Source organism: Saimiri boliviensis, chromosome 17 (assembly GCF_048565385.1).
Source record: "Saimiri boliviensis isolate mSaiBol1 chromosome 17, mSaiBol1.pri, whole genome shotgun sequence".
NCBI classification, from domain to species: domain Eukaryota; kingdom Metazoa; phylum Chordata; class Mammalia; order Primates; family Cebidae; genus Saimiri; species Saimiri boliviensis.
Window position 1 is genome coordinate 2,062,510 of NC_133465.1, and position 12,002 is coordinate 2,074,511.

At 40.8% G+C, this 12,002-nt stretch overlaps 1 protein-coding gene across 4 annotated transcripts in view; it reads right to left on the reverse strand.

Annotated features, from left to right (window-relative positions):
* TADA2A (transcriptional adaptor 2A) overlaps positions 1 to 12,002 on the reverse strand; it is an 81,015-nt gene that overhangs the window by 45,879 nt on the left and 23,134 nt on the right. For 3 of the 4 annotated variants that reach the window (XM_039476805.2, XM_074388058.1, XM_074388056.1), the window contains 2 exons: positions 11,894 to 11,953; positions 870 to 961 (listed from right to left, as the gene is read on the reverse strand). In XM_039476805.2, coding sequence (XP_039332739.1) covers positions 870 to 961; positions 11,894 to 11,953 — 152 coding nt within the window. The remainder of the gene's footprint in view (positions 1 to 869; positions 962 to 11,893; positions 11,954 to 12,002) is intronic. The other variant, XM_074388057.1, reaches the window with a different exon arrangement.

A 12,002-nucleotide genomic window follows, 5' to 3' on the forward strand; every position in this document is an offset into this window, starting at 1 on the left:
TCCTTTGGTATTCCTCGTTGTACACAGTATTTTATGATGCTTAATAAATACTGAATGAATGAATACAAGCAAAATGTGAAATAAATTCAGGTCTCCTTTTTCAGGTCCTTGGACTTCAGGGAGGCAGCAGAGTTTATTCCGTGAACACCAAGAAAGATTACATACACTACCAAGTCAGGAGAGGGAGGACCTAATTAAGAGTCCTTCAATAATAAGCTTTGCAATTATGAGAAATCATTTCAACCCCCTGGGCTTCAGATAATATGTGAACAAAATATATTCAATAATGCCTCCGCTATCTAGTTCATAAAATAAAATCATCCATATGAAAGTGTTCCCAAAGGTAAAAATTAAAGTGGGGGTATTATTATTAAGTGGTGCTGCCCCCTAGGGCAACAGCAATGAGTGCTGTCCAATTCAGCCAGTCTTGGACTAAAGCAGGAAAGCTAAAAACACAGAATGTTATCAGAAAGTCTGTGAAACTTGAATCTTAAGTATGACCATCTAGCTAAAGTCCAGTTCACTTAAATGACTAGGGCATCTATAACCAACAAAAATACATAAAATCAAAAGGGAGCAATAACTAACGAAACTAAACTTCGCTACTATTCAGAAAGGAATAATCAATCTTTCCATTGGTGATACATCAAAAGTGGTTCAGATATGGACCGCTAAACATACCATATTCTTGTGACACATTTTGGCACTGGAAGACTAATGTACAAAGGGGACAAACTTGTCTCTAAATCATGGGTTGATAAGAAAGCAATATATACTTTCTCTTCCTGAGGTTCCTTCCTTTACTCTTCAACAACAGCTTCTTTTCTGAGCCCATTAGGGCAGGACAACTCTTAACACGACGTTCTTACCAATTTCCAAAGCCACAGTCCATCACAGCTTCTAAAAGGGCCATTTCTTCTTGAGCAGTCCAGCTGGGATCAAGGACAGGAAAATCTGAGGTCTAAGGAGAAAAAAGTTTTGCTTAAGAACAGAGATAAAACGGAATCTAGGGGCCAGGCATGGTGGCTCATGCCTATAATCTCAGCACTTTGGAAGGCCCAGGCGGGCAGATCACTTGAGGTCAGGAGTTCGAGACCAGTCTGGCCAATATGGTGAAATCTCATCTCTACTAAAAATAAAAAACTTAGTCGGGCATGTGGTCCCAGCTACTCGGGAGGCTGAGGCAGGAGAATCGCTTGAACCCGGGAAACAGAGGGTGCAATGAGCTAAGATTACACCATTGCACTTCAGCCTGGGCGTCACAGCGAGACTCCATCTCAGAAATAAAAACAAAAAAAGGAATCTAGGAACCTCAACTGTAATACTAGTTTATAGTTGAATGATGAAGATAACTAAAGTACCTTCTTATTAGTTGTCCACCTCTCCCACTCATATCCACCATTAGCTAGAAGGGCCTCCAGATCACCTATAAATGCCATGCAATTCATGCAGATATATACACATTTTGAAACTTAACACAGAGGTAGAGATAAAGTTTTTTTGTTTTGTTTTGTTTTTTGAGACGGAGTTTCGCTCTTGTTACCCAGGCTGGAGTGCAATGGCGCGATCTCGGCTCACCACAACCTCCACCTCCTGGGTTCAGGCAATTCTCCTGCCTCAGCCTCCTGAGTAGCTGGGATTACAGGCACGTGCCACCATGCTCAGCTAATTTTTTTGTATTTTTAGTAGAGACGGGGTTTCACCATGTTGACCAGGTTGGTCTCGATCTCTTGACCTCGTGATCCACCCGCCTCGGCCTCCCAAAGTGCTAGGATTACAGGTTTGAGTCACTGCACCCGCCCAAGATAAATAATTTTAGTATGTTCCCATTTAGCTAAGAAAGAGGAAAATACAACTATGTACGTATTTTTTTAAATGGAAGAATAAACCACACATTTTTTTAAAAAAAGGTTACCTATGGGGAAGAAGAAAGAGAACAGGGTAGAAAGAAGAGGGATAAAAGCCAGACTTTTCTGATTGGTCTGGAGTTCAAGAAGAGGCTGGCCAACCCCATAGAAATGGTGAAACCCCATTTCTACTAAAAATACAAAAATTAGCCAGGTGTGGTGGCACACACCTGTAGTCCCAGCTACTCGGGAGGCTGAGGCAGGAGAACTGCTTGAACCCCAGAAGGCAGAGGTTGCAGCGAGCCAAGATTGTACCACTGCCCTCCAGTATGGGCAACAGAGCGAGACTCTGTCCCAAAAAATAAAAATAAATTTCAAAATCTTAAGAATAAAACGCAAAATGTAACAAACTTGGAAATCAATTTGAAGGCATAAACACACAGAAAGAAACTATTTCAAGTGATTTTGAAACACTGTAATTTTACTAAATATCTCTAAGTAGGATATACCTCCAAAACAAAAGAAATTGCCAAATCTTAAATCATTCTTTAGTATTGACAGTTATTTTTAAATTACTATATGTGTATAGGTTATGAGGTAAATCAAATAAATAATTACGTTGGCTAGTGTTACTCAAGTGTAATTTTTGGATTGAAGAAAAAAAAAATCTAGCTGTAAGATCTGAGAGGTTATACAAAAACCTTGTAGTTGGCCAGGCATGGTGGCTCATGCCTGTAATCACAGCATGTTGGGAGCCCTAGATGGGTGGATTTTTTGAGCTCAGAGGTTTGAGACCAGCCTGGGCAACATAGCAAAACCCCATCTCTACAAAAACTACAAAAATGAGCTGGGAGTGCTGGCCCATACCTGTGGTCCCAGCACTTTGGGAGACCTGGGTGGGTGGACTGCTTGAGCTCAGGAGTTCAAGACCAGCCTGGGCAACATGGCAAAACCCTGTCTCTACATAAACTACAAAAATTAGCTGGCCATGGTGGTTGCCGCCAGTGGTTCCGGCTACTTGGCAGGCTTAGGCGGGAGGATCTGTTGAACCCAGGAGGTAGAGTCTGCAGTGAGTCGAGACTGCACCACTGCACTCCAGCCTGGGCAAGAAACTCTGTCTGAAAAAAAAAAAAACAAGAAACAAACAAAGAAAACCCTTGTGGTCTTATATTTAAACTTTTATTATGAACTCACTCATAATTTCTTAACACTGTTCATTGAAAAAGTCTAGAAAAAATGACCGACCCACTAGCAATGAGCACTTCTACTACCCAGTTTGTAGTCTTTAAATACTATCCAACTAAAAGGAACCAGGACTCCTTAAAGAAAAAGCTAATTCCAGGTCTGGGTCAGGAAATGTACAAGACCAGACTAGAACACTCTGTCATACTGAAAAAGCAAAGCTCTTCTTTTTTTTGAGACAAAGTTTTGCTCTTGCTGCCTAACCTGGAGAGCAATGGGGCTGCAACCTCCGCCTCCCAGGTTGAAGTGTTTCTCCTGCCTCAGCCTCCTGAGTAGCTGGGATTACAGGAATGCGCCACCACGCCCAGCTAATTTTGTATCTTTAGTAGAGACAGGGTTTCTCCAATGTTGGTCAGGCTGGTCTCAAACTCCTGACCTCAGGTCATCCACCCTCAGCCTCCCAAAGTGCTGGGATTACAGGTGTGACCCACCGTGCCCAGCAGCAAAGAAGCTCTTAAAGACTATAAAGGTCATATCAAAAAGATTCAGAAGTCAACTTACAGAGGTTTCTGTTACCTAAAAATGGAGTATTTTGAGCATCAATAAGGATAATAATCACAAAGGACTGAAACACAGCAAATATTTTAAATATGTGGAGGTTGCTAAGGAGCCAATGCATATTCTCAAACATAGTAAGTGGGAAGTAATCACCATTTATCTTTCCTTTCCTGTACAAACTTTATTCAGAGGGACCACATAATGAGAAATTTTTAACTCATAAATTAAAATGGGTGATAGAATTAAGATTAATGTTTTGCAATCCTTGGTGAATGAGCAGATCCAGACAATGATCCTAAAAGAATCTGAAGTAGTCATTAAATGTAACTACTAATTTATAGGAAACAAAGAAGACAGAGGAACACATTAATCAACAAAATCCAGACTGTACTAACATCTGTAAGACAGACAATCTAGTTTTTAAAAATCAAACAAATAATAAGAAATGATAGAGAGAAGCTTCCGAATTGCTGAATACTTGGAGGGTGTGTACCCAGAGAGGACAGGAAAGCTCTGTGCCCCTTTCTACACACACCCTGCATCATGCATCTCTTGTGTCTGGTTGCTCATTTTTTTTTTTTTTTTTTTGAGACAGAGTTTCACTCTTGTTGCCCAGGCTGGAGTGCAATGGTACGATCTCGGCTCACCGCAACCTCCGCCTCCTGGGTTCAAGCAATTCTCCTGCCTCAGCCTCCTGAGTAGCTGGGATTACAGGCACGCGCCACCATGTCCAGCTAATTTTTTGTATTTTTAGTAGAGACGGGGTTTCACCATGTTGACCAGGATGGTCTCGATCTCTTGACCTCGTGATCCACCCACCTCAGCCTCCCAAAGTGCTGGGATTATAGGCGTGAGCCACCGCACCCGGCAGTTGCTCATTTTTTTTTTTTAACATCACCAGTGTTGATCTGACACAGTAAAATGAGAAGGCACTTAACTCTGTGATCTTCCACCTAAACACCCATCATCCAAATCTAATCATGGTAAAGTATCAAACCTATGAAGATAAAATTGAGAGACACTGTACAAAACACACTTCAACCTGTCAAGGTCACAAAAGAGGAAAACCTAAGAAACTGTCACAGATTGGAGAAAACATGATGACTAAATGCAATGTGGGATCCCCAGTTGGATACTGGAACAGAAAAGGACATTTGGGGAAAATCCAGAGAAATCTGAGTAAAATCTATAGTTACTAGTATTACAGCAATGTTCATTTCTTTTTTCCGTTTTTTGAGATACGGTCTTGCTGTGTCGACCAGGCTGGAGTGCACTGGTGTGAACATGGCTCACTGCAACCTCAAACTCCTGAACTCAAGCAATCCTCCTGCCTCCCCAACCCAAGTAGCTAAGAATACAAGCATGTGCAACCACACCCACCTAATTTTTTTTTTGGAGACAGAGTTTTGCTCTTGTTACCCAGGCTGGAGTGCAATGGCGCAATCTCGGCTCACCGCAACCTCTGCCTCCTGGGTTCAGGCAATTCTCCTGCCTCAGCCTCCTGAGTAGCTGGGATTACAGGCACGTGCCACCATGCCCAGCTAATTTTTTATATTTTTAGTAGAGACGGGGTTTCACCATGTTGACCAGGATGGTCTCAATCTCTTGACCTCATGATCCACCCACCTCGGCCTCCCAAAGTGCTGGGATTACAGGCGTGAGCCACCGCGCCCGGCCAGACCCACCTAATTTTAAAATTTTTCTGTAGCAATGGGGGTCTCGCTAGATTGCCCAGGCTGGTCTCAAACTCCTGGACTCAAACGATTCTCCTACCACAGCCTCTCAAAGTGAGTTACAGGAAAGAGCTACCACACCCAGCCAATGTTCATTTCTTAATTTTGACAAATGTACTATAACGTAAGATGTTAACATTTGGGGAAGCAGGATGAAGGGCATATGGGAACTCTCTGTACTATGTTTGCAAAGTCAGTAAACCTAAAACTGGCTGGGCACGATGGCTCACACCTGTAATCTAGCACTTTGGGAGGCAAAGGTGGGCAGATCTCTTAAGTCCAGGAGTTTCAGACCAGCCTGGACAACATCGGAAAACTCCATTTCTATTTTTCTATATATTTAAGAAAATAAAATTTAAAAAATACAAAAAATCATTCCAAAATAAGACCAAAAAAAAAAAAAAAAAAAAAAAAAAAAGAAATGAGAGAAAGGGAGGGAAAACCCATACAGAATAGAAAATATGTAAGAGGCAACCAACTGGAAAACTGGAATGTATGAATCTTACTTGAATCTGAATTAAACAAACTCCAAAAAGTTAAAAAAAAAAATTATAATACCACACTACACTGACTAAAATAGCTAAAATGAAGGAAATGGAAATGGACAATGTCAAATGCTGGCAAGCACATGAAGCAATCAGAACTCTCATATATTGTCAACAGAGGAGTAAAATGATACAACTGCTTTGGAAAACTTGTCAATCATGTTATTAAAAGTTAAACAATCATTTACTCTATGACCCAGCGATTCCACTCCTAGGTATTTATCCATAAAACAATGAAAACATATGTGCATAGAAAGCTTTAAACAGGACTATTCATTGCAGCTTTATTCACAACAGCCCAAACCTGGGCAATGCCCAGGTGCCCATCAAAGCGAGAATGGATAAAAAACTGTTACATTCACACAATAGAGTATTACTCAGTAATGAAAAGAAATGGTTAGTAGCAAATGTATTAGTTAACGCACACATGGATAAAACTCAAAAACATGCTGAGCCAAAGAAACCAGAAACAACAAAAGTATACATACAGTATGATTCCATTTATATGCAGTTCTAGAATATGCAAAACCAATCTATGCTGATTAAAAAAAAAAAAAAAAATCAGGCTGGGCATGGTGGCTCATGCCTGTAATCCCAGCACTTTGGGAGGCTGAGGTAGCCAGATCACCTGAGGTCAGGAGTTTGAGACCAGCCTAGCCAACATGGTAAAATCCAGTCTCTACTAAAAATACCAAAAATACCAAAAATTAGCCAGGCGTAATGGCGGACACCTTTAATCCCCGCCACTCAGGAGGCTAAGACAGAAGAATCACTTGAACCTGTGAGGCAGAGGTTGTGGTGAGCTGAGATCGCGCCACTGTACTCCAGCCTAGGCAACAAGAGCAAAATTCCATCTAAAAAAAAAAAAAATCAGAACAGTGACTGTTTCAGGGTGAAAAGGGCAGCAGGCGTTTTAGATATTAAGCCTTTATGAAATGACTGGAGGAATGCGAAAAGTGACTAGATTTACTTAGAAACCTAATGAAACAAAGATGAAATGATATACTGTCTAGGGTATTTGCTTCAAAATAATCTAGAAAGGTTATGGTTTAGATGAAGTAAGATTGGCCATGAGTCAGTAATTTTAAGAGCTAGTAATGGGTAAACGGAAATTAATTACTACTATGTGATAGCTGGTTACAATGGTGACCACATTTTCATTTAAGCACATACTATGAATATGCTTAGCAGATGAGGTATTACGAGATCCAAGAGAGAAACTGCAGTGTCTATGTCTATATTAAATGCCTCTTGGGACTTTCAGCCTGAGTACATCATGTGAAACCAAGAGCCACCCTCACTGTGCCTAATCTGAATGCCTGACCCACAAAACTGTGGGAGATAATAAAATGATTACTTTTAAGGATGAAGTTTTGAGATAGTTGTTGCATAGCAATAGATAACCAAATATCATTCTCTTTTGTGTATACCTGAAGTTTTCTATAACAAGAAGAAAAAAAAAATGATGACACAAAAGGTCTTCAGATTACACAGGCACTTAGAACTTGTTATACCTTTTGCTAATGACAAAAAAATTTGTTATTATTTGTGAAATTACGCTACCAGTAAGCAACACACTTTCATCTAAGCATATACTATGAATATGTCTAGCATATGAGGTATTATAAAATCCAAGAAAGAAATTTCAGAGTCTATGTTTATACTAAATTCATAATCACTCTCAATCCAGCAAGTACAAAAGACATGTAAATGACAACTCTCACATTAGTTGAAGAGAATGTTATTTGTAAAACTGTATTCTAGAAAGTTAATTGCTCCTCAAACAACTTTACTGTGAGATAAACAATAAAAACTTTCTACACCACAGACACACCAAAAAAGGCACAAGGCAGTTTTACATAAAGTTTGATTAATATTATTTAACTCCTAGACCAAACCTCAGCCCTTCTGAACCACAATCTCTCACAGCAGAGCCTAGAAATCTACATTTATAAGAAGCTGCCAGCCGGGCACAGTGGCTCTCACATGTAATCCTAGCACTTTGGAAGGCTGAGGCGGGTGGATCACCTGAGGTCAGGAGTTCGAGACCAGCCTGGCCAAGGTGGTGAAACCTTCTCTACTAAAAATACAAAAATATTAGCTGAGTGTGGTGATGCATGCCTGTAATGCCAGCTACTGGGGAGGCTGAGGTAGGAAAATTGCTTGAACCTGGGAGGTAGAGGTTGCAGTGAGCTGAGATTGCACCACTGCACTAAAGCCTGGGCAACAAGAGTAAAACTCCTCTCAAAAAAAAGCAGCTCCCAGGCGATTCTTAGGTACTAAAGTTTAAGAATCACTGGTATAAAAGGGTGTGGCAGAAACAGCTGCCTTAACTTGTTCAAGGTTCTAAGAATTACAAGATAAAAATAGGCATAGAACTCAGAAAATCCTGGTGAACGCACCACCTACCACAGCATGAGTAACTCCCAAAAATACAGCACTGTGACATGACAAAAGTACTGAAAAACATTTAAAGTTATCTAAGGCTTCATATGCAAAAAAAATCTAGTTTTGTGTAGAAAGCTAAAATCTGGTCATCATTCCTATAGAAAGGAAGAGTCACTGGGAATAAATAAAGTTGGCCACGAAAAGAAAGTATTAGTAACCCCAAAAGCTCCCCAAATTAAAGGACAGTACTCTGAAATGTGACTGTATGGGTGTTGAATATGTGAGAAAAGGATGATGTAATCAGAACTAAGTGGATTTGGAGTGAAACTTAGTCAGTACTTTCAGCATTATGCAGAAGACACAATGCCCAGAATAGCTAAAGAAAGCTCATGGTCAGCTTTCCCACGGTGAATAAGCATGACTACCAACCTACCCAAGTTATACTGAATTATCCCTTAAGGAATTATTTCACAATATGAATGAATGAATTTGTATTCTGGCTCTATGTATTCTTGTATTAATTTCAGAAAAATAAACCAGCTTTCTGAAGATATGATAACCTTGGTAAAATTAAATCTCCTTTAAACAGTCTAACCCTTCATTTTTGTAATTAAAGGGGGAAAAAATTATTCCAAGTCTTAAAATTACTGAAGCCATTAGTTAAAAGACTGAAATTGTTTAGACACGGATAGAAGGATAACTAGTTGGCTCCCAAAAACTCTAACTAGTTCTTTGATTAATTGATTGTGGCCTAGAATCTGACCCTGAATATTATAAACCCAGAAACGCATTTTAATAGGACCCCACCAATAACCAGGCTCAGAGATGCTGAGTCACCCTTTTTAAACTTTTAGGAGACGGAAATAAATATACTACAGTTCTATAAGAGGCCCAATTCTAAAGATGTTCCCTGGCTGGGTATGGTGGCTCATGTGGGTAATTCCAGCACTTTGGGAGGCCAAGGTGGGAGGATCACTTGAGCCCAGGTGTTCAAGACCAGCCTGGGTAACATGAAGAAACCCTGTCTCCATTTTTTTAAATAAATAAATAAAAATAAAGATGTTCCCCTCATCCTAAGATTTCTGTTTTCTGATTATTCCATCAAACACTAACCAGGTAGTGCTGGGAAAGGACTTTACAGATGGAATAAAGGTTACTAATCAGTTGACCTCAAAGTAGAGAGATTATCCTGGATTACCCAGATGGGCCCAATGTAATCCACATGAGGCCTTAAACACAGTTAAGAGTCTGCTGTGGTGGCTCACACCTATAATCCCAGCACTTTGGGAGGTTGAGGGTTGAGGTGGGAGGATTGCTTGAGCCCAGGAGTTCAAGACCAGCCTGGGTAACACAGAGAGCCTCGTCTCTATTTAAAAAAATTAAAAATTAGCCAGGCGCCGGGCACAGTGGCTCAAGCCTGTAATCCCAGCACTTTGGGAGGCCGAGGCGGGTGGATCAAGAGATCGAGACCATCCTGGTCAACACGGTGAAAACCCATCTCTACTAAAAACACAAAACATTAGCTGGGCATGGTGGCACGTGCCTGTAGTCCCAGCTACTCAGGAGGTTGACGCAAGAGAATTGCCTGAACCCAGGAGGCGGAGGTTGCGGTGAGCCGAGATCACGCCATTGCACTCCAGCCTGGGTAACAAGAGTGAAACTCCGTCTCAAAAAAAAAAAAATTAGCCAGGCATGGTGGCTTGTGCCTATAGTCCCAGCTAGTCAGGTGGCTGAGGGAGGAGGATAGCTTAAGCCTGGGAGGTCGAGGTTACAGTGAGCTGTGATAGTGCCACCGCTCTTTAGCCTGGATAATAAGAGTGAGACCCTGTCTCAAAGTAGAAGAGGAAAGCAGAAGAATCACTCCTAACGATCTAGAACAGGAAAGACAAGGCAATAGGAAAGGTCACAGAGATTCCGTGATTTCATCAACAACCTCGAGGACTTCCTGTGCTCCTAGCTTTGAGAATGGAGAAAGGGGGCCAGGAACCAGGGAGTGCAGACAGCCTGTGGAGCGGAGAACAGGCCCTGGCCAAAACAGCGGTCTCATTCCTAAAACCTTAAGGCAGCGAATTCTGACAACAACCTGAAAGAACCTAAAAGTGGATTCTCCCCCAAGGCCTCCAGGTGAGGGCCCAGGCTGGCCAACATTTTCATATCAGCCTTATGGAACCTGCAGCAAACCAGCTGAGCCTGATAATCTTCTGACCCACAGAACTGTGAGACAAATTTGTGTTGTCTTAAGACATCTAATTTTGGGTAATTTGTTACAGCATCAATAGAAAACTAATATAGATTAATCTATTATGTGAAATTTTAACCGTCAAGCCTGCCAGCATCCTTTCCTATAAGAAAAACTGCATGGAGGCCAAATGTCAGAAAACTGCAGGAGGAGATTTAGTTACATGCTTAATATGCTCTGATAACTAACAAAATGATCTTTTCTTTTTTGTTTTTGGTTTTTTTTTTTTTGATACGAAGTCTCACTCTGTCACCCAGGCTGGAGTACAGTGGCACGATCTTGGCTCACTGTAATCTCTGCCTCCCGGGTTCAAGTGATTCTCCTGCCTCAGACACCCAGGTAGCTGGAACTACAGGTGCACAACACCACACCTGGCTATTTTTGTATTTTTAGTAGTGACAGTGTTTCACCATATATTGACCAGGCTGGTCTCAAACTCCTGACTTCAAGTGATCCACCCAACTCAGCCTCTGGAAGTGCTGGGATTACAGCTACTGCGCCTGGCTAACAAAACTATCTTGACAAAGGCATATATACCTGTCAAGCAGACTAGATATTCACTTTGGCCTATTAAACCACCCACTTGGAAGGACACTACGAACACTCATTCCTTCTTTAAAGGTGGCAGTACAATTAATCTATAGCCAAGTCTTATTCTGGCTTATAAATCTGTCTGCCTCATCAGTGATTTTATGTATTAACCCATTTGCTGTATTCACTTAACTCTCAGAGGTAACTGATTTCCCCAAGGCAAGGGAATGAATTGTTCAACATTAGCACCACAGTCCACGTGAACCACATAAAAATACCATTAGCACACAGTAACAACACATTGTCTACGTTTATCAATGAGCCTAAAAGGCAGCATACTTGTTATCTTCCTATCAAAAGTATTTCCTTTGAATACTTAAAATTTGAAACAAAAATTGAGAATATAAAACTATTTTTGTGTTCAAATACCTTGATAGATCCACAAAACCCTAAAAAACTTATTGGATACTAATTACCTATTTCAGAAAAAGAGAAAAGGTAAAGATAAAGATTAAGAAAACCAATTCGCTGAAGTTCAAGAGCACTTAAAAAAAAAAAAAAAAGCGGAACAATGAGAACACATGGACACAGGGAGGGGAGCACTACACACTGGGGTCCGTTGGGGGGAAATGGGGGAGGGACGGGGGGTGGGGAGGTGGGAAGAGAAAGCATAGGGAGAAATGACAGGGACAGGCAAGGGGACGGAAGGCAGAAAACCACACTGCCATGTGTGTACCTATGCAACAATCTTGCATGTTCTTCACATGTACCCCAAAACCTAAAATGCAATAAAAAAAAAAAAAGCGAAACTACTTCCCAGTCTAATACTTGAAAAAAATGAACAGAAATTCCCAGCAACTTCATCATTACCATTATTTCATAAGTATGATCGCTTTGATGTTTCTTGTACTCAAACCCTCGAGTGAAACACTGCAAAGAAAGAAAAACTAAGTTAGCAAAAGCTATTTTCTTAAAAGAC